The 25,820-nt window shown below is 52.9% G+C and overlaps 1 protein-coding gene across 3 annotated transcripts in view; it reads right to left on the bottom strand.

Annotated features, from left to right (window-relative positions):
• The window catches only part of ATG16L2 (autophagy related 16 like 2), a 56,416-nt gene extending 31,265 nt beyond the window's left edge, over window positions 1-25,151 (bottom strand). Inside the window, exons 1-5 of one of the 3 annotated variants that reach the window (XM_037914955.2) lie at window positions 24,932-25,151; window positions 4,533-4,617; window positions 2,954-3,074; window positions 1,006-1,079; window positions 176-418 (exon numbers count right to left, since the gene is read on the bottom strand). In XM_037914955.2, coding sequence (XP_037770883.1) covers window positions 176-418; window positions 1,006-1,079; window positions 2,954-3,074; window positions 4,533-4,617; window positions 24,932-25,046 — 638 coding nt within the window. In that variant the 5' untranslated portion in view covers window positions 25,047-25,151. The remainder of the gene's footprint in view (window positions 1-175; window positions 419-1,005; window positions 1,080-2,953; window positions 3,075-4,532; window positions 4,618-24,931) is intronic. The other 2 variants (XM_043527223.1, XM_037915001.2) reach the window with 2 other exon arrangements.
• Window positions 25,152-25,820: the final 669 nt, after the last annotated feature.

Below are 25,820 nucleotides of genomic sequence, written 5' to 3'. Positions count from 1 at the left end.
GGTCCAGCTTTCCCATGGAGGAGGGCTGGGCAAAACTCCCTCCTGCCCTGGGACTCTGCAGCAGCATCCCTCACCGGGTCTCCTCCGCAGTGCCCAGGGTCTGCATGCCCTGTGCCCCCCACCAGCCCAGGCGAGACTCTCTCATACGCTGGGCAGCGACAGACCCTTAACCAACCTCTCGTTCTTCTTGTTCTGGTGCTCGGCAGCTTCCACTTTCTTCCGCACCAGACTCTCAATCAGCTCCTGCTCCTTCTCGGCCGCTCGCCGCAGCTCCCCCTCCCGGAGCTGGTAACGCTCACGAAGGGCGTCGTATTCCGCCTTCATGGCGCAGTTCCCGCTGCCCAGATCCTCCGCCTGGCCCTTCAGCTGTTGATGCTCTGCTTCCAGCTCAGAGATCCGTCCGCTCAGGGACGCCAGCCTGCGCCAAACCAAGAGACAGCACTCTAGGGAATGGGCTCCCCCCGACTTGCATCCCAAACTTTATCAGCACTCCTGAAAGTGAGCTCTCAAACTGGAGCAACTGCCATCTTGATCATCACCAGGGATTGAACCCAGGGCCTCCAGAGTTGAGAGCACGTGCCTCTCCAGCTTGAGCTAAAGGCTTAAGTCCCTTAGCTGGGAGCTGTAGCAGACTCATATCCTCTGTGGATCAGGCAGAGGGGGAAAACACACAACGTAGGCTGGAAGTTGGGTAACTGGCTAGAGCAAGGCATGCACTGTACAGGTTTCTCTGCCACACGCCCAGCTTGCTGGGTGATCTCTGCAGGGCTAGTAGGAGTGAAGAGTAGTAAACGTTTACTGCCATTAAAGTTGCCTCCTCAGATTGTGATTCCAACACAGGAGGAGGTCTGTAGGGGAAGGAGGGGCCAGTTTTGCAGAGTAGACCTGCCCCCTCATGCTGGTTAAATGAACAGGTGTCTGTATAAAATAAGCCCCAAGGACAAGCGCCCTGGAAGGAAGCCGTGTTAAATCAGGTGCACCCAGGAGATTGGGGGGCATTCTTACCTTGTTTTCTGCTCCTGCAGTTTACACTCTTTGGCCTTGAGTAATTTGCTCAGTTCAATAATTCGATACGCCAACTGCAAACGAGAGAGAGATTTCAAAGGCCAGGTGATCTTCCAAAGAGAAACGCACGTATGCGGACGTAGCTTTCTCAAGGGCTGTGGAGCACACGAGGCAGAACTGGTGTGAGTCATGAACCGGACTCCACCTGAGATTGTGGTGTGTGCGGTGGGATACAAGAATGATGACAGGTTGGGTTTTTTGGTTGCTCACTTGCATGCCAACACTCAGACTATCTTTTAGGGGACCAACTTCTTGCCTCTCTGACCAACAGGAGTTGATCCAACAGAAGATATTGCCTCCCCCACCATGTCTCTCTAACATCCTGTAACTGACCCAGCTACAACACCATTGCCTATAGTACTCAGCATGCTCTTCCTATTCACAAGCCATTCCCAAGCTACAGGAACAAACTAAAAGGTCTGGGAGCTGCTTGTAGATACAGGGAGTGATTTTCCAGATGCCAGAATTGCAAACAGCTTCCCCAGTTGCTCTCTAACCTACAGCCTCCATAATGGTACTGTCTATAGACCTACAGTACATAAAACCGGCCACACTGGGTCAGACCAAAGGTCCATCTAACCCAGTATCCTGTCTTCTGACAGAGGCCAATGCCGGTGCCCCAGAGGGCATGAACAGAACAGGTAATCGTCAAGTGATCCATCCCCTGTCGTCCATTCCCAGCTTCTGGCAAACAGCGGCCAGGGACACCATCCCTGCCCATCCTGGCTAATAGCCATTGATGGACCTATCCTCCAAGAATTTATCGAGTTCTTTTTTGAACCTTGACAGTGTCTTGGCCTTCACATAAATCCTCTAGCAAGGAGTTCCACAGGTTGACTGCGCGTTGTGTGAAAAATTCTTCCTTTCGTTTGTTTGAAACCTGCTGCCTGCAGCTAAATCCAGCAATGCTGAGCGCTCTGCAATACCACGCCCTGCCTTCTTTGCAAGTGCAGAGTCCACACTTACTCGTGGCAGAACCTAGCCATCGGGTTGGCAACAGTCCCGTATTACAAGGGTCGTCTCTCATTTAAACAGACACCTTTTCTCCCAGACTTCAACATTTTTAAAATGTTCTCGTCAAGCAAAGCCAGCGCTGTGATGTCCTTACCTTCCAATGATTGGAAGTTTGTAAAATTTCACAGTGTAGTAATGCAGAATCAGGCCTATGATTTACCGAACCCTTGTACCTATGGCGCAGAGGCTCCCAAATGAGGGTGGGTGCAGTAAGGTTATCGGGGGGGCACAAAGAGATGATGGGGCCACACTGAAAGGCTGGAGTCAGGAGGGGACTCTGTCTGGCAGGGGACGAGGAAAGGGCTCTGTCCAGGTGGTCTCGGCTGCCAGGAACAGGCTCCCTGCCCACCTCCCTCTTCCACTGCTGCAGCAGCCACCAAGCAGCAGTCACACACCTCGGCTGGGGATGTTGGCAGAGACTCTGCGAGCAGGTGGGCTACACCCTGGGAGTACTGACAACCCCCCGCCAGAGAGAGCCCCCTCCGGACCCTGGCCCTTCAGCGCAGCTCCAGGGCACACAGCCCCATCCACTTGCCCTGCGAGACCGGCCCTGCGCAGGGAAAGCAGACGGGGCCACGCTCAAGGGCTGAAATCAGCAGGGGGCCGTAATTCACAGCTGCCTCTTTCCACACCCCTCCTGACCCCGCCGCCCTGGGTCCAGGCAGCCAAGACAGCCTGACTGCTGCAAGGAGAGGAAGTTTCCTCAACTGCCAACATGGTCCGTACCCCCCAAACCTTATGGAACTGGGCACCCCTCCCCTGGCACCGGTGGGCACAGGCTACTCCCCCACATGCAGGGGCTAAGAAAACAGGGCAAATGACAATCCAGGGCCACAAGAGCTGACCCTCGGGACCTTCCTTCCCCCCTACGTACCTCCCCACTGACGTCCTTCATCTCTGCAATTTGCCCCTGGTACTTTATCTTCAGGGTCTGCAGCGCTTCTGTGGGGCCCAAGCCTGGTTCCAGCACGCAGCCCTTGGTTTCCCGCCCTGACCTACAGACAGGACAGGTTAAAAAAACCCAAAGTCACTTCTGAGCATGCAGCTGCTGAGTTTGCAGCGGAGTTTAATGAAGATCTGCCTCCCCAGGAGCAGAGGGCAAATTCCTGAGGCAGAGGGGCAATCCCGCTGGGGCAGCGTGCAAGAAAGAGACGGCAAAGGTGCAATGAATTGTTTTGCTTTGTGCATTTAAAAAAAATAAATCAGAGCCTGAACTTCAGCACATCCGCAGCTTTCATTTGAAAACAGCCCAGCTTCTGCTTTTTTGCAGCAGAAAATCATACTGTAAACACAGGTGTTTCTGCTCTGTTAAGCCAAACTGCCTCTAGCAAAGATGCTCTCTCCTGCCCGCGCTGCTCTCAGTGAGGCGTGAAGCCGAGGGCCTAATGAAACAAACACGACGACTGGCTTCTCCGTTGCTTTAGCCAGGCTATTAAATGCAGGCGTCGCTCTTAATGTAACATTAAAAATACCCGTTTTGCCATCAAAGTCAGCAAGTGCAAAAGCCAAGAGCTCCTGCTGCAACGTCAATCCCGCTATGTCACACATGCTGCAGATTTTGTGGTGCATTTAAACGAGGCAAGTCCAACAGGCTACTCACTACCGAGGAAAGCAGCAATGCCCCCATGCAATGTGGTCAAGTTATCTTTATCTTTATCTTTGCGTATCTTTGCTGTTAAAGGTTAGCTGTGCAACGTTACCGTTGCCGGATCAGACCAGATCCTCCGCCCCGACCCACTGTCAGCTGGAATAAGCGCGGCAGAATGTGGCTGGCAGTTTTTTGTGGGGCGAGAGAGCAAAAGATACACGCATGCAGGATTGCTTTGTTCACCTCTTGCAGTGCAGCTAATTCTGGGGTGGAACATGGCAGCTGTTAAACTCACAGCAGTTTGGGGCAGGAGGTGAAGAAGCAAAACACTACCAAACTGAAGCTGCACAGGGGCTCTAGGAAGGCAGAACGTAATTACCCACAATGCAATCTGGCCTAGCCCCCAGGCTTAACCTCCCTTTACTCTTGCAAAAAAGTCACTTGGACTCTATGGTTCAGATCACTTACGTTACTGGCGTCTCCTCTGAAAGACAACAGCAGCGGCTCAGCACTGACAGAGGAGAAAGCCTGTCTCCATCCATCCTGAGCCACTTCCTACTCTTACTCAGCTGGGGAGCCAGGAACCGGTGCCTGGCTGACTCAGTGGATTTTTGTTGGAAAGGAAGAAAGGTCTGATTGTGAAAGCCTCCTCCTTCCCAGGGCACGGACTGCCACCACTAGTCAGAGGCATTCGGTGCTGCGAGGGACCATGGAAAGGGTCAGCTACGCTTGCCTATCAACTTCCAAAGATAACAGTGCAGCCATTGTAGGGCCAGCGGGGATATATCCCAGTGCTGCTGGCTCTGGGAAGTGTCACGCCCTCCTCCATGCCTGAGGAGGAAGAAGTCAGATCCGTTCTACTTACCTAGGGGCCTGGAGATCAAAGGACTCAGCCTGTAGCTTCTCTGTGAAATGCACCAGCAAGCTGGACTTTTCCAACAGTTTGGTATCTGCAAGGAAGCAAAGAGATCCAGGGCATGAGGATCACGAACATCGTGTGCGGGAGACGGGGGACCCATTCATCAGAACCCCTTCTCTGAAATCTGGGGGAGAGGTCAGACATGAAAGAACCCCCAGCTCTGCCAGTTCTAGAAGGAGCCTGCCGCCGGGGGCTTAACAAGCAATTTATCCACCTGCAAAACGGGGCGACCAGGCCTACGGGTCTTCTTCCATCTCTACATTCTATTATTGTGAGCCTCAAGGGGCCGGCGCACAGCTGTAATGAAATGTGACTAGGCCCGCGTATGGGTCATGCCTCCTGGAAAGCGTCCACACCATGCGTGGGCGAAGCAGGGGACCGGGAGTCAGGATTCCTGGGTTCTGTTCCCAGCTCTGTTCAGGAATCTCTGCAGGACACTAAATGTCGGGTGCCCGACTTATTGTTATTTGTTAATTGTATTAGTGTCGTGCCTACAAGACCAGGATCCATTGGGCTGCACAAACAAAGAGACAGTTCCTGCCCCATAGAGCTTGGGACACTCGGCTTTTCAGAGGCTCTGAGCACCCACAGCTCTAGGGGAAATCAGTGGGTGACAGGGCGACTCAACACATTTGGAAGCCAGGGACCAGCTGTTCCATGGTGGGTGCCCCAAAAATGGAGGGACCCAAAATCAGAGGCCACTTCTGAGAATTTCAACCCGAGTCGGTCTGGACCTTGGCTCCCCCATTTGCAGACGGGGGTTAACAGCAATGCACCTCACAGGGTCGTGGTGAGGTTTAAATCTTTGTGGAGCCCTTGAGGATCCTTGGCGAACAGCCCATCACCACTAAGGACCGCCATATTTTGTAACCAGCGGGTTAGTTGTGTTCACACAGCAGCTCTTTCCACAACACAAGCGTGACTCAACAGAGGTGTGTCCCAGCAGGCCATGCTGTTTATCGATGTGTGCTGGGGAATCCCCAGTAGTTATCCCATAGCGTCTTAGCAGGGCACAGCATGCCCGGAGGACACACACAGGGCACCGCGCTGCACCCAGATGGGAGGAAGGTACAGCAGCCAAACCGGTTACACAGGGTGTAGTTCAGGTCTCAGACAAATACCTGGTCAAACTTGGATACACCATGGGGGGGGGGGGGGGGGGGGGGGGGGGAGGAAAACAAACAAACAGAACCACATGCTGTAGCCCAGGCTGCCGGCCAGGACAGCAGGTGTTTTGCTCCCCTGGCGACTAACCAAGCATTAACCATGTCGGTGAGGTTTCAAAGTCCACCTTGCCACTAGCTGTGAAAACAGGGCAAAGCCTCAGGGCTTGTCTACGCCATGGTAATTCAATCGGCTGCTGGGGTCCACACTCCCCTCCTCCTGCCGCTGGAGTGCGTCCTCACCTGGAGTGCTTGTACCTACTAACGTGGGGCTTTGTGGGGCACTGACAGCCGAGCGTGGGGCACTGACAAGTCATACGGGGCTCACAGCTGGAGCCCCCCTCCACGCCCAAGTGACAGCCCCAGCTGTGACCCCTTCCCACCCCCAGCAAAAGCTCAGTTTCACAGCACAGAGCCTGCCAGCGGTGAAATTGACATTCTTGCCACCTTCACACTGCCACGGTCTCTGCAGAGCAGCCGCACTCTCTGGGAGCTCTGTGGGGAGCTGGGAGCCCCGGCTTAGAGTGGGGAGCCCAGGCAGCAGCCCGGCTAGGAACTGGGAGCCAGGAAGTAGCATGGTTCCCAGCTGGGAGCCCCGGCTTAGAGTGGGGAGCCCAGGCAGCAGCCCGGCTAGGAACTGGGAGCCAGGAAGTAGCATGGTTCCCAGCAGGTAGCCAGGCTCTAGCTGGAGCCCCCCCCAAATTTCCCTCAGGGGTTTTGACAGCCAGAGCTGGGAGCCAGGCACAGGGCCCTACCAGCCTTTCTTGTCAATTTCATGGCTGTGAAATTGACAAGAATTTTAGCCAGCAGCCCATGTAAGTGTCTACCGCACACTGCGTGGCCCTAACTACACCGACAGAAGCCCCAGGCCTCTGGGGGAGGTGGAGTTACGACGTCGGTGTAGTAGGGCACTTACATTGGCGGGAGCAAGGCTGTAGCATTGACACCGACACAGTTAGCTTGACACAAGCTGCCTTACATCCACCCAACTCTAGCATAGACCAAGCCTTACAGCGTACCCACGGCTCCTGGATACGGAGCATTAGGAGGGCAGGATTATGGTGGGCTCCCCATCATTGGATTCAAGCGTGATGACCGGCTTGCAGGCTCTCCAGGGGAGCAATTTCCAGCCGTCTCCGCCCCCCAGCACACACGTTGGCTCTAGCTAGATCCAGGGCAGGGGAGCTGCCCCAGGGCTGGAGCCACAATGATGACGAAGGTGTGAGCATGTCCCAGGAGAGCTTTTAGGACCTCTTGGCAGGACAATCAGAGGGCTGGCTCCACAGAGCACACCACCAGTGGTGAAGCCCGGAGACAGGCTGGTGAAATTGCCAGTGCCCTGAGGGCTGCTCTTCTTTGTAAGCTTCTTGCTGGGGAATCTGATCAGAGGGAAAAGAATGAAATCTACCAGGCTTTGAGAAAACAGTTTGTCCAACAAGCCCTCGGGGCAGAAGACGTGATAATCCGATCAAGGGAGATTGCAGGAAACGGTGGGCAAGATTTTAAACGTCACCAAAACAGCAAAACATACCAAGGAGTCCAGTACTTTAAATGCTGCCTTAAAATGAAAGCCAGGTGAGTAAAACTTGGTGGGTCTGATGTTACAAGCTATTTGATCGCTCGGGCATTGTCCTGAAGCGACATTACACACGCACACACGCAAATGAGAGGACTTAACTCCATTCAGCCATAGGTCTCAAAGGGCACAAGTAGTGTGACCCTTATTTTACAGATAGGGAAACCGAGGCAAGAGAGGGGCAGTGACTTGCCCATGGTCACTCAGCAGAAGAGCCATGAAAAGACCCAGGTCTCCTGAGTCCCAGTCCAGTGCTCTATCCACTAGGCCACATTGTCAGAAATGCCAGATTAGCCGTTCCCTGGACTGGAAAGGATGCCAAACCTGATCCCACTGGAGAAAGGATTCTAACAGGAATCTACCTCCTCCGGTGAGTGTCCCGACCAGTGGACTATGGGATGTACACAGTTGTTCCACTGTAATGATTAAATATTAATTTAGGCATAAAGGAATGAGAATGACTCTACAGCCTAGTGGTGAGGGCAGTCACCTGAGGAGTGGTAGGTCCATAAGAACATAAGAATGACCCTACTGGTTCAGACCAAAGGTCCATCTAGCCCAGTATCCTGTCTTCTGACCATGGCCACTGCCAGGTGCCCCAGAGGGAATGAACAGAACAGGGAATCATCAAGTGATCCATCCCCTCTCGCTCACTCCCAGCTTCTGGCAAACCATTCCTACCCATCCTGGTTAATAGCCACTAATGGACCTATCCTCCATGAATTTATCTAGTTCTTTTTTGAACCCAGTTATGGTCTTGGCCTTCACAACATCCTCTGGCAAGGAGTTCCACAGGTTGACTGTGTGTTGTGTGAAGAAATACTTCATTTGTTTTAAACCTGCTGCCTATTATCCCAGCTCACATCCCTTCTCATGATCAGCCAGAGGGAAAACTTGAACCAGTGGGTCTCCCACCTCTTGAGTGAGTTCGTAAACCACTGAGCTCTTAAGTCACAAGTCACTTTACGGAGCTGGGCCTTCAGCTCTCTGGCCCCCTTCTGTAAAAATAGAGACACGGTTTCCTGCCTCAAAGGGGGTGGAGGATTCATTCCTTAGCCTCTGCGAAGAGTTGGGTCCTGAAAGCTTAAGAGCCATGCCGATTCTGGCCTGCAGCCCAGCCCCCTCTGCTCTGGTCTAGTGGTGCAAAGAGGCTGGACAGCAGCTCTAGGGGAGACCAGAAGTGGCATCGCTGGATCCTACACGTCAGCCTCCACAGAAGCTGCAAGCAGAGAGGCCAAGCTGGGGCAGGCAGGCCGGCCTGACTGCAGCATGTTGCACTCCAGTGATCCCCAGCTGGTAGATGGCCTTAGGAGGCAGTGTACTTTAGAGCAGCCCCTGGGCACAGACCGGGCCCCAGGATCAGAGAGCTCCCATCTCAGCTGTCCTCAGTGGAGGCTGGGTGGAGCCGAGAACGTGGCCTTTGATAGCAAAGTGCCATAACGTATTAGACGACGGACAGCCTGGGGGGTTTTTGTGTGCCTTTTTTGTGACATTTGGGTCTAGGCTATTGAGAACTTCAGCGCAGAATGAACCACCTCCCTTGTGATCAGTCGAAGGCGTGCGAGCCAGTTGTGGGTGCTGGGAGAGGAAGCCTGGCAGGGGGATCTCCTGGTGGGTGCAGAGATAGTCACACATCACCCCCTGCATCCTCCAATGAAAGGAGGGACCACTCTGTTTAAAAATACCCCACCCTCGAAATGACACTTAGCTTTATCCACCTTCCAAGCCCTTTCACAAGCATTAGCTAATTAATCTTCAGCTCCCCTGTGAAATAAGCAAGCCCTGCATGCATTAGCATGGGAATCATTTCCCTCATTACTGGCAGGCAGCCACCTCTGGCGTGGAATGTGGCAGCAGTCTGATAAAAGCACAACTAGAGTTTAGGATAGGAAGAGAAGAAAAATCCCAATGCCAAATGCCACTGCCAGGGGAATCTGAGGTAGCAGAAGGTAACTAGCCAGGCTCCCCTGCTCTTGTGGCATGTGCCCAGGGGGCGTCGATGAGCAGAGGTGGGTAGCGACCCCCAGCAGCACAGCACCCGGCCCAGGACTGACTCCAAAGGAGCACTTTCTGCTGACACCCGACACGTGACTCTCAGTCTGTGCCTGGCGTGGGGCTGGAGCCTTAGGCAGAAAACCCTGGGTGCCCTGCCCCACAGCCTGCCCCAGCTCCTCGACTCCACCGGGAGGCGGAGCAGCCAGGAGCGAGCTGGCTGCTTTCAAATGTGGCTGGCTCTGCTCTGGGCAGCTCTGCAAAGCGCACAGGTGTTTCACCCGCTCCAAGCAGATCACTGGTGCAAATGCATCAGCCCTGCGTGCACTCACTCACACCCTCCGTTGCTGCCCCACACGCCCAGCTGCAGCGGCGGTTTATAGGTCTGACCCTCGGGTTTCAACCGTAACGTCAAATCCAGCCGGGCCCGGCCAACGCTTCTTCCTGCTGAGCCAAGTTCTAATATGAGTCCCCTGCCGCTTCCCGGGGCGGGAGGAGGGGGATATTGCAGAGATCTCAAAAGCCCATGTCCGGTCCGCCTGCTGTGGATGCCACAGACCCCAGGGCACATTTCACAGAAGGAAGGTTTACTCTGGACTTCTTAAGCAAGCTTCCCCCTCCCATCATTGCTGTCCAGCATGCTGGCTACCACGCTCCACCCCAGAAGTGGCTGCATTTCAGTGGTGCAGTACACATAAAGCTCATGTGGTACTTTGGGCTCCATCAGGATGTGTTCATGGTGGGGGGGAGAGGGGGGTGTTCATAGAGCATAAAATATTACCTGACAATCCAGCCCTGCTCAGATCTCCGCTGTGCTTGCGAGCAAGACTCCCGGCATTACAGGCACGCTATTGTGTGCTGCGTGTGGCCCTCCCTGTGCTATGGCTTTTCACCGAGCTTGCGATCAGCTGATAACACGGTTGGCCCAAAGCGTGGCTTATGTCTACACCCAGTGTGGCCCAAGCTGTCTACGATCTTGCGCCAGGCCCATCCCCACAGTATCTGAGCTCTCTCCACCGAGTCCAGAACAGACCCCAGTGGAACCCCGCTTGAGACCTCCCCCCAATCCGACATCCTTCCGTTAATAGTTACTCTTGGTTTGCGGTTGTTTAGCCAGTTATGCATCCACTTAATGGTCGTTCTCCTGAGCCCACATTTCTCTAGTTTACCTATCAGCGTGTCATGTGGGACTGTGTCAAAAGCCTTGCTAAAGTCCAGGTATATTATGTCCATTGCATTCCCCCTACCCAGCAAACCAAAGAAGGAAATCAAGCTGGTTTGGCATGATTTGTTCTTGGTAAATCCATGCTGGCTGCTAGTGATCACCCCATCATCCGCCAGGTGTTCACACACTGAATGCTTTATACATTACTCTAGTAGTTTTCCAGGTATCAAAGTCAGGCTGACTAGTCTATAGTTTCCCGGTTCCTCCTTTATTCCCCTTTTTAAAGATGGGCCCTACCTTAGCCCTTCTCTGGTCTTCCGGGACCTCGCCTCTCATCCAGGAGTTTGCAAATATTATTGCCAGTGGCTCCGAGGTTTCTTCAGCTAATTCCGTCAGCACCCTGGGGTGAATAGCATCAGACCCTGCTGACCTGATCTCATTCAAATTAGTCAGAAGATCCCGGACGTGTTCTTTACAAATACTGCTGCACCCCTTCCCCTTTGCTCTCTGTGGTAACCTCGCTGGTCAGCCAGTCACGTTATTTTTTTGCGGGAAGACTGAAGCAAAGCAGACATTGAGCAGCTCTGCCTCCCTATCGTCTTCCATTACCAGCTGGAAGTACTGTGTGTCTTCAACACTAAGCAGCGGCCCCATAACATCCCTCAGCTTTCGGTTTTGTCGGACACCTTTGCAGAACCCTGCCCTGTCCTCTCTACCACGTCCGCGGCATGAGCTACTTTACCCCAAGAGAAATCACAGGGTGCCGCTCCTCCAGCCTGGCGGAGCTCCGCTCTGTTTAGAAACGGCTCCAAAGCACGCGCCAGACGCAGCGTCCGTGCCAAGCGGCTGGGGAGCAAGAGGAAGGTAAGGCCAACGGCCTGATTTTCAGAGGTCCTGAGCACTGAGCGGGGAGCACAGCCCCTCTCAAAAATGACAGGCCAGGAGACGATGAGCATCTCTGGCAGGTTGCCCTCCGGGAGCCCTAGGTTCCAGTTCTCCCGCAGGCTACACCTGCCCCGAGGTGCTATCAAGTGGCACAAAGAGACTCTCTCCATGGGAATGTCTAAGGCTCCGGCTGACTGAATTAAGCTAACTTGATATAAGCCGGGTGTAATGCAACTTCAGGTGTCCACGAGGAGGGTTTAACTAAATCCATTTAAAGGCTGATTTGAGTTAAATCTGGGCACACCGAGTGTAGACCGGGCCTAAGGATTCTAACAAGGATCAAGGAGTCACTCAACAGAAAGACAGACATCCCACCGTACTCACACCGCTGCTCAAACTGGCAAGATCTTTAAGGAACAAGCTACCACCAAAGCCTGGACTCCTTTGGGCCTGTCGGGACACTGTCACCGTGATACAGGCTCACGTCCTCCGAATTCTGCTGCTATACCCATCCCTCTTTCCATGTCACATCCAGCCCCGGGCCCCCTTGCCAAAAGCCTTCACCGTTCTTAAGGCACTGGGGACACACCGGATCCCTGGACCTGCGGCCACTAGCCAGTCCCTGGCTGAATGTTGCTCCTAGAGACAAATTTCAATGCTCTGCAGAAAAGACCTGGGTGACAAGGCAGGGGCCTAACAGGATTGCGGGGGGCAACCAGGCCTGCGGGTGCATGGGAGGAGTGTTGAAAGCTTTCCCTGGAGGGGGTGGGGGCTTGGTGTCAGAACAGGAAATGAGCGGAGGGATTGAAAGGGCTGAATCATTGCAGTGCCGGGTTGCACAAAAGCCATGGAATGTTGGGCTTTGTTTCTCGTTCGCAAAATATAACGAGGCAGCAAATTCTAAACAAAAGACACTGCGGCTAAGCCAGCCAGCTCCCAAGACATGGAATCTCCCAATGCAGCCACCCCATGAAGGCCCTCGTGCTCAGAGCTTTGGAATGATTTCTTTGGGGACTGAGGTCTGGCGGCAGTCGCTCCACACGGCACGGACGACAACATTCTCACCCGCTGACCCCCCCTCAGAGCAACCGTGAAGCGTCATGCCATGCAGCCACTTCTGGGGAAGGAATAAGCCCCCTTGTCCAGATCAGAAGTGTGGTGGGATCTCGTGCCCACACAGCAATGAAAAGACCTTGGCTGTTTAGAGCTGCACAGTAAATCCAGGAGAGCTGTCCTGGGAAAACCCTGATCCTTTGACCTGGCTTAGCACTGGCCCATCATGAGATCAGTGGCACCACGCCCTCACTATTGCAGAGATAAGGGAGTGGCACCCCGATGAACCGGGCCTAGCCCGACACTGGTCTGAGGAATGACATAACTTGTCACCAAGGCTGGAGAGAGGCACTGACCAGCACAGGTACCCTCAGGCCTGAGACAGATGATGGAGAGGACCACACAAGGAGAGAACCAAGGTGGTGACCTTGCACCTGCCAACAGTGACATTGAGATCCACCACCCTCACAAGGAAGGACTGCGGAGCAGACATTGGCTTCTCCTCTACCTCAAGTTACCGCCACGGAGCCAAGAGCCCTGTTCTCTCTGCAGCAAGAGAGTTTAAATACACGAGGGATGAGGTGCTTGGAGCTCATGGGCATCGCTGCGATGAAGGGAAATTGCCCCCAGAGTTTTCTACAAACATCGAGACCCAGAGTCATCAACTATCCCAAAATAGGTCGGATCTTCCTGACCATCACAGGTCTGTCAGATGGAGGCAGTGGTTAAGAGCCCTTGGTTTATTTTGGGCATCATCCTGTTAAGATGCAAATGTGACAGCATCGTCAGGTGGAAGTCAATTATTTTGCACTACAGGATACACAAAAACAGAAATTTCAGCTAAACTCCAAGGAAGCCAAAATGAGAACAGTACAACCTTCCCATTTCTTTGGTGCCTTTCATCCCAAAGGAGATTACATGGTGTCATTGGAAAAGTTACAATTTGCTGAATATGATTATCCTATTTGTAGGCATGTATCATTTTTGTATCTGAAGTTCTGAATATTAACTATGTATCCGCATTTCAAATGTAGTTACACCCGCATAACACCCACTAGACAAGTTGCTTTCAGTCTAGAGAGTTGCTTGGGAAGGGCCTATTCAAGGCAATGAGCTATTAGGAAAAGACAATAGGCCTTAGGAAAGGCTTATCTCTCACCTGGGGAGCCTTCCTGAGAATGCTGCAGACAGCCTAATGGCTGCTATGATTCTACAAGGACATGTGATCAGATCACATGTCTCTAGACTCCATCTTCAGATGTCAATGTTTTTCCACAGGCTGGTCTTGGAACCAAGCTTTGGGAACAAAGGGTTCCTGCCATATGCAAAAGCTATATAAGGCAGGAAGTGACATCTGCGGGTCTTTGCTCCTCACACAAGACGACTCCTGGAAACACCTGAGGAACAAAGACTGAACTGGGGGAAGTGCTGGACCCAGCCTAAGGGGATTTTATGAAATACCTGGGGATTCCAAGCTGCAAAGCAAGTGCAGCTTGCCCCTTAAGAATCTGCAGCCTGCTTGTATCATCTCTTCAGGTGAGAATCTGCTCTTCATACCCAATATATTTAGTATATTAAGCTTAGTTTGCTTTTTTGTTTATTTGCTAGGTAATCTGATTTGATCTGTTTGCTATCCATTATAATCACTTAAAATCTATCTTTTGTAGTTAATAAACTTGTTTTTGCTTTATCTAAACCAGTGAGTTGGAGTGAAGTGTGTGGGAATCATAACTCGGGGGGGAAAGGCTGTTGCATATTCCTCTCCACATTGAGGGAGGGGGCAAATTTTGTGAGTTTACGCTGTACAGTTCCCTGTGCAGCACAAGACAGTATAATTTGGGGTTTATACTCCAGAGAGCGTGTGTGCCTGCGGAGCTGGGAGTAGCCTCCCCATGCAGGGGCTGGTCAGAGAGCCTGCTTGTAACTGCAGCTGGGTGTGCCCCTACCTGTATGTATGCTGGTGAAAATGCAGGCTGGAGGGCTTTGTAGCTTGTCACAGCAGTACAGTGTGAGAGGGAGCCCAGGCTGGTGGGTCGGGGAGTCTCAGTGGTACCCCACTTCCAGGGAGCACCCCGGGGGGAATCCATCACACATCCATGCTGGGATTGTGTCAATCATGCTGAACTGCAACCACCTCTGCAGTGGAACACAACAGTTGTACGTTATGTCCCCCAAGGTAATTCCTCTCTCCCCTTGGGGTTCACACCCGGCAGATCCTGGTCTGTGGCTATCAGGCTACACTCATGTTGGCTGCTATTACCAAATTCCTAGAGACTAAATTGGAGGCATGCTTCATTTATCAGCTGTGTCTTGGGCGGGGAAGGGGTGGGTGTGCAGTGTGGTGTCTCCTCCCAAAGACAGCTGGTTCCTTTGACGTGTCCGTCACTGCTCCAATGCTTTGGTAAACGTATCAAGTTCTTTATGGGGTGGTGGATCAAATACAAATCTTCCCTGTGCACATCTTTTCCCATTGGCACGTTGTGAATTCCAGCCGAGTGACACACGTCAGATGCCACCCCTGGCCCACCTGCCGGCAGTCTCAGCAAAGGTGCCAATGGCTGAATGGACCATGGGACTTGTACTAACCTCTGAGCCAGAGAGGTGATGCCACCAGGTCAGGGTGAGGTGCACTATGCCCATCCACTGGCTCTGCCGTCTCAGTCCCATGAACCAAGCTACTTGTCTTCATTTTCAAGGCCCTTCCCAGCCTATCCCCACCCAGCATCTCTCAGATGCTACTGAGTCATCGACTTCTGCCTCCTATCAGCCCACGATGCCAGCTGGCCTCACTTGTTACATTTCGAAACAAGCACCTTCGTGCTTTCTCCCCTACTGCCCTACACTCTGGGGAGGAGCTCCCTGGAAAGATCCACAAAGCCGCCTCCTGATCTGCCTTCCAATCCCTTCTCAAAACTCCCCTTTGCCATGCTGCTGGCCTGATCAAACCCCTGCCCGTGATGCTGACCAGCACCGACACATTATCCGGCACTCTCTCATCAGTCTGCATCCATCTGTCGTCTCTTATCTGATATCAAAACTGCAAAACTCTTTGGGGAGGGGACTGTCTTTTTGTTCCGTGTTTGTACCGCGCCTGGTACAACAGGGTCCTGATCCGCGACCGTGGCTCCGAACCTAGACCTACAGTAAATACAGACAATAATGGCAGTGACTGAGGAGTGGGAGTAGCTCAGGTGATTTGGGCTGAACTAAACAGATCTTCTAGGTGTCCAGGGTGTTTTCCAACAGCACTAAATACCACGCACTTTACCAAAATCCGTCAATTGCATAAAAGTGTTCTCCATTGATCGAAATCACACATTAGTGAAGCCAGGAGCCGCCATGAAGAACTGACTGTGTTTTTAGGTCTTCTCCAAGGGCGTGGGGGTGTAAAAAAAGGGGTTAGTCTAAGGCCCCCTCTCCAAGCCCTTAAACTGTGCTAGGAACAAGTGGTATAAAAACAAGCGATGTGCTGTGTTTAACATGGTTACAAAGGGGAGACGGTTTTCCTGTCTACACTGATCAGGGAAACATGACTAGATATCTGTGGGTTAAACACGGTGTATGGCTTTAACGCAAATGCTTTGCTCTTCTGAGTCACACCAGTAGAAGGGCATGCATCACCCCAGTCACTGCATCAGCTCCCCACTGAACACCATCAGAGATTATAAAGCCCGATGGGATTGCAGGGGTCATCTGCTCTGACCTCCTGCATAACACAGGCCTTAATCTGTGTTTGAACCAGAGCAGATCTCTTAGAAAGACATCCAGTCTTGATTTTAAAATGGCCAGTGAATCCACCATGACCCCTGGTAAATTGTTCCAATGGTTGATTATTTCACTATTAAAAACTTCAACCTTATTTCCAGTCTGAATTTTTCCTACCTTCCACTTCCAGCCACGGGATCTTGTTAGACCTTCATCTGCTAGACTGAAGAGCCCTCTACTCTCAAATTCCTGTCCCCCACGTAGATACTTACGGACTGTGATCTGTGATACTTACAGACCCCTTCACCTGCTTTTTGTTGCGATATATAGATTGAGCTTCTTGAGTCTATCACTATCAGGCAGGTTTTCCAATCAAGTGATCATTCTCGTGACTCTTCTCTGAACCTTCTCCAATTTATCAACATGCTCCTTGACGTGTGGGCACCAGAGCTGGACACACGATTCCCACAGTGGTAACCCTGGTGCCAAATACAGAGTAACAAAGTCCTGAACCTAACGGTCAAGCTCTACATGAGGGACGCCTCTCCCTTGACAGGGGATGCATCTCCCTTCACAGCCATGATTCTCCATGGCATCTGCCCTCCGGGGGAGCGAATGAATGATCAGCGATATGACTGAGGCTCAGAAGCATTGGCAACGAAGGTCTCTTGGCAGCCAGTCCATGGTGTAGCATTCCCTTCCCTTCCCGAGACGATCACAAAGCTCACAGCTTACAGACCTAAGTGCAATATCCATCTATGCCCCCCAGCATACCCTCTGCGATACATCTCCGCAGCACCCATCCCACGTTCACCCTGCACTTCCCTAGGCCAGGCTTTGGCCATGAGACAATTCTCTGAAGCATAGGCAGAACTTAATTTTAGAAGCTTTTACTGAGGTTCCACCACTGGACGCCTTCCGCCACCAACAGCCACAAACCAGCAGAAACCAGCTCTGGTCCCTAACCAGCATCCCCACCCCTAAGGGGGAGGGAGAAGGTCGATGGCACAAATAAGTCTTATACAGCCCCATCAATCTTGACCAGGATGGACATGGGCCCTCCAACGAGAAGCAAGAGTTTCAACACCTCCCTGCTTTTTCCCCACAGAGCCAGTTTGAGTAAACCCAGTTAGGATCCTCCAGCTGGTCTCCATTGGTTTTCACGGGCTTCTGTGGATTTTTGCTGGAGGCCAGAAGCCACCAGCAGCTCAAGATCCTTGTTGCTCTGTCCCAAGTTCTATTTGCCAACCAGAACCAGCTGAAAAATTTCCACCGAAGAGTCAGCAGATTCTAACTCCCATGACCAATCAGAGAGGCTTCATATCTCAGGTAACTGGGTCCTAGACCTAATAGAGCAGCGGTCCCCAAACTTTTCAGGGTCACACCCTCCCTTACCCCTGTCCATGGTGTGCCCCTACCCTTCCCCTCCCCTCCGCCCCCCGCCAGGAGCCGGAATCTGGAGCAGGGAGGCCAAGGGCAGGGGGCCGAGGCTGTGGGCAGGTCTGGGCCGGCAACGGAGCCATGGCCAGCGGCTGAGGCTGGGGGCGGGAACAGGGCTGGGAGCGGAGCTGCAGCTGGGCCATGGTGAGGACCAGTAGCTGGGCCCTCGGCTGGGTGCGGAGCTGAGGCTGGGGACGGGACTAGGTGCAGGGCCATGGCCGGGGGCAGGGCTGGGTGGCGCTCTCTCCCTGGTTCCCGTGGGAGGCTGGTCTGGGTCCCGTCACACACCCTGGAATCATAGAATCATAGAACTGGAAGGGACCTTGAAAGGTCTAGTCCAGTCCCCTGCACTCAAGGCAGGACTAAGTATTATCTAGACCATCCCTGACAGGTGTTTGTCCAACCTGCTCTTAAAAATCCCCAGTGATGGAGATTCCACAACTGCCCTAGGTAATTTATTCCAGTGCTTAACCACTCTGACAGTTATGAAGTTTTTCCTAATGTCCAACCTAAACCTCCCTTGGTGCAATTTAAGCCCATTGCTTCTTGTCCTAGCCTCAGCGGTTAATGAGAACAATTTTTCTCCTTCCTCCTTGTAACAACCTTTTATGTACTTGAAAACTGTTATCATGTCCCCTCTCAGGCTTCTTGTCTCCAGACTAAACAAACACAAGTTTTTCAATCTTCTCTCCTAGGTCATGTTTTCTAGACCTTGAATCATTTTTGGTGCTCTTCTCTGGACTTTCTCCAATTTGTCCACATCTTTTCTGAAAGTGGCGCCCAGAACTGGACACAATACTCCAGCTGAGGCCTAATCAGCGCAGAACAGAGAGAAAGAATTACTTCTCGTGTCTTGCTTACCATACTCCTGCTAATACATCCCAGAATGACGTTTGCTTTTTTTGCAACAGCGTTACACTGTTGACTCATATTTAGCTTGTGATCCACTATGACCTCCAGATCCCTTTCCGCAGTACTCCTTCCTAGGCAGTCATTTCCCATTTTGCATGTGTGCAACTGATTGTTCCTTCCTAAGTGGAGTACTTTGCATTTTTCCTTATTGAATTTCATCCTATTTACTTCAGACCATTTCTTCAGTTTGTCCAGATCATTTTTAATTTTAATCCTATCCTCCAAAGCACTTGCAACCCCTCCCAGCTTAGTATCGTCCACAAACTTTACAAGTGCACTCTCTATGCCATTATCTAAATCATTGATGAAGAAATTGAACAGAACCAGACCCAGAACCGATCTCTGTGGGACCCCGCTCGTTATATCCTTCCAGCATGACTGTGAACCACTAATAACTACTCCCTGGGAACGATTTTCCAACCAGTTATGCACCCACCTTATAGTAGCTCCATCTAGGTAGCATTTCCCTAGTTTGTTTATGAGAAGGTCAGGCAAGACAGTATCAAAAGCCTTACTAAAGTCAAGATAGACCACGTCTACCGCTTCCCCCATATCCATAAGCCTTGTTACCCTGTCAAAGAAAGCTATCAGGTTGGGTTAACATGATTTATTCTTGACAAATACACGCTGACTGTTATTTATCACCTTATTATCTGCTAGGTGTTTGCAAACTGATTGCTTAATTATTTGCTCCAGTATCTTTCCAGGTACAGAAGCTAAGCTGACTGGTCTGTAATTTCCTGGGTTGTCCTTATTTCCCTTCTTATAGATGGGCACTATATTTGCCCTTTTCCAGTCTTCCAATGTTCCTCTGTGCCCCCCTAGGGGAGCGCACCCCACAGTTTGAGGGCCTGTAATAGAGCATAGTCAACAGCTTGAGCTGGACCCAGGAGCAAAGAGGGAGCAAGGGCAGAGCATAGAGCACCAGCGTTCATTACGGCAACTTGGACCTTCCAAGAGGTGAGCCAGTGGGAACTAGCTGACGTTTGAGTCCTTTCCAAGACACTCCCTGGCACGGTGCACTCAGTAATGCACTGGTCCCAGGTTGCAGTGGGGGAGGTCTAGGTTGGATGTTAGGAAACACTATTTCACTAGGAGGGTGTTGAAGCACTGGAATGGGTTCCCTAGGGAGGTGGTAGAGTCTCCATCCTTAGAGGTTTTTAAGGCCTGGCTTGACAAAGCCCTGGCTGGGATGATTTAATTGGGGTTGGTCCTGATTTGAGGAGGGAGTTGGACTAGATGACCTCCTGAGGTCTCTTCCAACCCTAATCTTCTACGATTCTATAATGCAGACTGGAAGCTGTGGATCTACATCGGAGAGGAATGGTAAACACCACCGGTGGAAAGACAAGCTGTGCGTTACAGCTGTCACCCGGGCTCAGCTGTGACCATGAAAACCAGCCTGTAAAAAAGGGGCACTTCCTGGGGGGTTCTGAGTCACTTTCAGCTCACGAAAGCTTATGCTCCAATAAATTGGTTAGTCTCTAAGGTGCCACAAGTACTCCTTTTTGGGAATACAGACTAACACAGCTGTTACTCTGAAACCTTTCCAGAGGCCATACAGCAAAGCAATATTGCATAATCTGATGGGGGGCGGGGGTCAAAATTCACGCTCCCCAACTTGGGTCTCTGATAGAGAAGTGCTACTGAAAATGAAAGAAAAAAAATCACCCTCACAGAAGGAAGAGAATAACTATTAGGTTGAAGCAGAATAAACCTCGTGCACGGAAACATATTTACGTGACCTGGAGAGACCTTTTTTTCCCTTTGACACACAGGAGTTGCTGCACCAGATACAGAGTAATGGTTCAGGTCATCTCTGTTAGCAGCTAATGCTGGATGCCCCCGAGAAAAGCACAATCCTCCTATAACGCCCCCAACTGTGTGACCCTATAAGAAGTGTCTCCTCAGCCAACTAGGCAGGGATCACTTTGTGACCGGAAGCAGGAGACTGGCCTGCAGGATCTGAGAAAGACCTGCAAGAGCGGGAGACGGGTGGCGGCCCTCTTCCTGAACATGGGACAGCATTTGAGTGCAGTGAACTTTAAATCCCCCTCCCTGCATTTTTAACTCCGCCGGACCATAGCTTAAGGTGGGAGAGATGGCAAGGGGATTATGTTACTTCAGCCTTTGCAATTCTACAGAGCCTTTTATTGGGAGGATCTCAAAAGACCTGCCAGCACCAGTGACCCCGTCTAGATGAACGAAGAGAACTGGGCATTCGAAACTCCCAAGTTCTAATCATAACCCGGCCTTGGGGAAGATACTTCAAGTCGGTGTCTCATTTTCCCCCGGCTGTCCAGACACGAACTAGTTCCGTTTTACAACACCCCTGTGACTGTCAGTCTCAAAGCAGCACATGCTTGCACCCGTAAAAGTACGGTCATTTCACAGAGGTGGAAACTGACACTCAAAAAGCTTATGAGACTGTCCAGAGTCACATCGCAAAGTCACTGGAAGAGCTGGAAAGAGAACCCAGGAGTCCTGGCCTATACTGTAACCCTATCTTACTGCAATGGGATATATCCATCATATCTGTACCCCGTTACTGTTGTATCTGAGCCGCTCACAACCTGTGATGTATTTACCCTCGCTACCTCCCCGTGGGCTAAGTGCTTTTAGTCCTGCTTTACACATGGGAAAGTGAGGCACAGAGGGACCAAGGCCCATTTCCCCAAAAGTACTTGAAATCAATGATCGTTAGGAGCCTGAACACCTTCATGGACCCGGGCCTAAGCGACCTGCCCGAGATTATATAGGACGCTTCTGGCAGAGCAGAGAACTTAACCCAAGGCTCCCGGGTCACAGGCTAGTGCCCTAACCATTACACCATCCTTCCTCTCTGGAAATCGGCCTCCTGGAACTGCACCACCAGGCCTAGAGGCTTTGCCCTCCAATTCCCTGGCTAGCAGATCCGCAGCTGATCTTCTTCCTTCTCTCCTCCAGCTAGAGTCGGAAACGGAGACAGAGTGAACTAACATAGGGCATCCAGACTGGATGAGATGAGAAGAGTTTAAAGGGGAATAAACTAGGGCTTTTCCCCCCATTATGATTCTGCCTGTGTTTGTTTTTAGGAGTGGGTTTTCCCTGCTCTTTTCTGTGTTTTAGCCCCTCACCATCCCCAAAGTGAAGGATACCTGACTTACTGTACCCCAGACAGGTTTCAGAGTAGCAGCCGTGTTAGTCTGTATCCGCAAAAAGAAAGGGAGTACTTGTGGCACCTTAGAGACTATCAAATTTATTTGAGCATAAGCTTTCATGAGCTAGAGCTCACTTCACCAATGAAGTGAGCTGTAGCTCACGAAAGCTTATCCTCAAATAAATTTATTAGTCTCTAAGGTGCCACAAGGTCTCCTTTTCTTTTTTTGTGCCCCAGACGCCTCTCTCTTACCTAACCCCCAGGGCGCAGAGTCAGAGGGCAAAGCAAAAAACAGGAATAATAACGAAACCTTGTCTACACAACAAGAATGACCTGTTGTTGAAAATGGGCATACGGAAGCGAGCCGAAGCAGCGTTGAACCTGATTTAGATACAAGTGCAGACCGCAGCAGGCTTCAGCAGCAGTTCAGTGCTTCACCGGTGCCTACATCTGTTGTCAGCAATAAAGTGTTTCTGCATCAGACTGACTCAGCCTCCCCTTCTGAGGAGCAGAAAGTGAAAGCACACCCAGACATTCCCTGCCAATCTCAAAACACACACGTCAAGGAAAGAGCTGTGTTCTCCCAAGAGCCTTCTTCCAAGACTCACAGTCTAGCCATCCTTGCAGAGGATACTAGGGCACGTGGTTTTCTTGACACGTACTTCACACGCTCTTTTGCTTTGGTTCTGGAGCATGACACAAAATTAGGGCGAAACCAGATCCAGGATCAGAAATGCAGCTGAAGGGCCTGGAAAGCACTTGGAGAGGAAAGGTACAAATGTAAAGACTTATTAGCAATGGGAAAGATTACAGTAACCTTTGACGCAAAGCAGCCACTTAGCAGAGGTGAGGATGTGAGAAATATTGGATGGCCATCTGAAAAGTGTAAAGCAGATATAGTCATGGACCTGAGCAAAGGAAAAGCCCTAATATACTCAGCTCCTATATAGCACTTTTCATCAGCAGATCTCAACGCTCTTTTCTAAGGAGGTCAGTACCATTGTACAGATGGGGAAACTGAGGCACTGAGCTCCTCCAATCTATCTCCCTGAGGCCATGGCAGGATTATTCCCTCCAGGACTTTTAAAACTAGACCATACAACCCACAAAAGGTCACAAGGGTGGGGCTTCCACCAAGTCCCCAAGGAGACTATCCCACTGCGATCAATGGGAGATGGTTTCTGGCAGTCACTGAATTTTGGGATGGGCTTGACCAGGAGACTTGGAGGGATCTGGGAAATGACTGTGTTATTTTGAATAGAAATAGATACACGTATCGAAAATAACCTGAGGTTTAAACAATTGGAACTGGGCAAATGCAAGAATCCAATTCATACAGCTGTTCCCTAGCTATGTGATCCTGGGATTGTATCAGTCACCATAAGCCACCCCATACTGTTTATTAGACCCACTCCTTGCATCCTGACTTCAATTAGACCCTGATCCTGAAAATGTATTCAGGGGCACATCTGAACAGAGCTTCTTACCAGGTCAAAGCCTGGGATATCAGCTCTTCAGGGCAGGGATTGCAATAGTGCATTTGTAGAGTACCGAGCACAATAGGACACCGATCCTGACTGGGGAGCGTAAGGGCTGCTTGGTCAAATCCGTCCTGAGATCCATCTGGTCCCATATCGTGTCGCTGACGGCGGCCAGCGCTGGCTGCCTCAGAGGAAGGCGTAGCACCTGTCCTCCCCATTAGGTCTCATTCCCGCCTCTACTAATTGGATATTGGATTGAGCCCGGAAGCATGATTTAATCTCCCTTCCAAGATGGTTGTTGCTCGCACAAGACGAACAGTTGATAACAACCAGGAAGACGTCTCTGATACGCAACCTAGAGCTCTCCCCTCGGCTAATTTCATCCTTTTGCTTTTACTTTCACCTCCCTTTATCACGTTAAAGCATTCCGCTCCTTCTAGGCCCAGAACAAGCCTCCTTCCTGATGGCCAGGGTCGCAGTTCAGAGCGAGGTCAGCAGAACACGGATCTAACCAACCCCTCACGTTCCTTCTTCCACACACACCACAGAAACTTTTCTTTCGGCTACGCGACGTCTCGTTTATTTCGCCGGGGGGAGGGTGTGGGAGAGTCAGCAATTCCGGCTACCTCCAGAATGGGCGTTTGACCCACACATCGCAGCACGGAGAGACACGCCAGGGCACAGAACGCACAAGCGACGGGGCCGGTGGAGGACAAGGACGGCGTCGGAGCTCACGTTTACAAGTCAAAACAGAGTTAGGCACAAAACTCTGAGCAAACCACACCTCCCGGCCAGAAAAGGGATATTTATATTTCAAAGGCAGCTACAAAACAAATGACTCATCCAGTGAGAGGCTGAGAGAAGGGGGAAGGGCCAGGACCTGGCTACACAACAGTTTGTTGGGTAACAAAAACTGAAGGTGGCCTTATTCCTTTCCCCTGGCGCTTCAGCCATCACCACACACGCGGGGCTGCTCCTCCTTCAAATGCACCCACTAACCAGAGCTGCAGCGACTCCTGCCCCTCCCGCAAATCAAGTACACTCCCCCCCAGGCCTGCACCTACCCCTTTCCCCTCCATCACTGCCTAAAATCCACCCACCCCAGGGTCACACCTACCCATCTGACCCCTCCCAATCTCCCCCACCCAAAGTCTGCTCCTACCCCGAAGCAGGCAGCCCCCTGAGCTGCACCAACACCACCCCCCGCAGGACTCCAGCTACCCCTTGCCTTCCCAAATCAACCCCCCCCCCCGCCCCAGCTGCAGCTACCCCTCCCAAATCAAACACCTGCTGCCCTAGGGCTCCAGCTACCCCTGTCCCCCTCCCTTTCCAAACCAAACACCCCCATCTTCTGTCCCCCTAAACCAAACACCCCCCCCAGGGCACCAGCTACCCCTTGCCCCCTTCCTTCCCAAATCAACCCCCCCGCTGCGAGCTGCAGCTACCCCGCCCCTCCCAAATCAAACACCTGCTGCCCGAGGGCTCCAGCTACCCCGTCCCCCTCCCTTCCCAAACCAAACACCCCCTCCTTCCATCCCCCTAAACCAAACACCCCCTCCCCCCAGGGCTCCAGCTACCCCTTGCCCCCCGCCTTCCCAAATCAACCCCCCCCCCGCGAGCTGCAGCTACCCCCTGCCCCCCCCAATCAAACACCTGCTGCCCGAGGGCTCCAGCTACCCCGTCCCCCTCCCTTCCCAAACCAAACACCCCCTCCTTCCGTCCCCCTAAACCAAACACCCCCTCCCCAAATCAAACCCCCCCACCCCCGGGCGCCAGCTCCCCCTGCCCCCGCCCAGCACGGCGCAGGCGGCCGCCCCCGGCCCCGCTCGCTCACAGGCCTGCACCACGTCCAGGAAGCGGCCGCCCTGCGCCCGGTCCCGCAGCTGCAGCTGCCGGACGATGTGACGCTTCCAGGACCTGCCGCCGCCGCTGCCCGCCGCCTCGGCCATGGCTGCGGCCCTGGGCGGCCGGGCTGCGTCCGCGCGGGGAGGGAACCCTCCTGACGTCACCAGCGGGGGAAGCCCCCGGCGGGCCCAGCCCCAGGGAGGGGGCCCTGCTCGGCCCCGCCCCGTGCACGGAGCCCGGCCCGCCCCACACCAGAGGGGCTGGAGGAGCCCGGCCCGCCCCACACCAGAGGGGCCCGGCCTGCCCCGTGCACGGAGCCCGGCCCGCCCCCCACCAGCGGGGCTAGAGGGGCCCGGCCCGCCCCGTGCACGGAGCCCGGCCCGCCCCCCACCAGAGGGGCTGGAGGAGCCCGGCCCGCCCCCCACCAGAGGGGCTAGAGGGGCCCGGCCCGCCCCACGCTAGAGGGGCTGGAGGAGCCCGGCCCGCCCCACACCGGAGGGGCTAGATGGACCCGGCCTGCCCCGTGCACGGAGCCCGGCCTGCCCCACACCAGAGGGACTGGAGGAGCCTGGCCTGCCCCGCCCCATGCACGGAGCCCGGCCCGCCCCACACCAGAGGGGCTGGAGGAGCCCGGCCTGCCGCGTGCACAGAGCCCGACCCGCCCCACACCAGAGGGGCTCGAGGGGCCCGGCCTGCCCCGTGCACGAAGCCCGGCCCGCCCCACATCAGAGGGGCCCGGCCTGCCCCATGCACGGAGCCCGGCCCACCCCTCAGCGGAGGGGCTGCAGCCCGGCCTGGCCCCAGCAGGAGGAGGGGAGCTGAGTGCAGGGGGCTGGGCTGGGTAGACCCCCCACACACACTGACCCTGCTTGACCCTA

Source organism: Chelonia mydas, chromosome 1 (genome assembly GCF_015237465.2).
Source record: "Chelonia mydas isolate rCheMyd1 chromosome 1, rCheMyd1.pri.v2, whole genome shotgun sequence".
NCBI classification, from domain to species: Eukaryota; Metazoa; Chordata; order Testudines; family Cheloniidae; genus Chelonia; species Chelonia mydas.
Note: the sequence above shows the minus strand (reverse complement) of the source record. Positions and strands in the feature narration are given on the sequence as shown.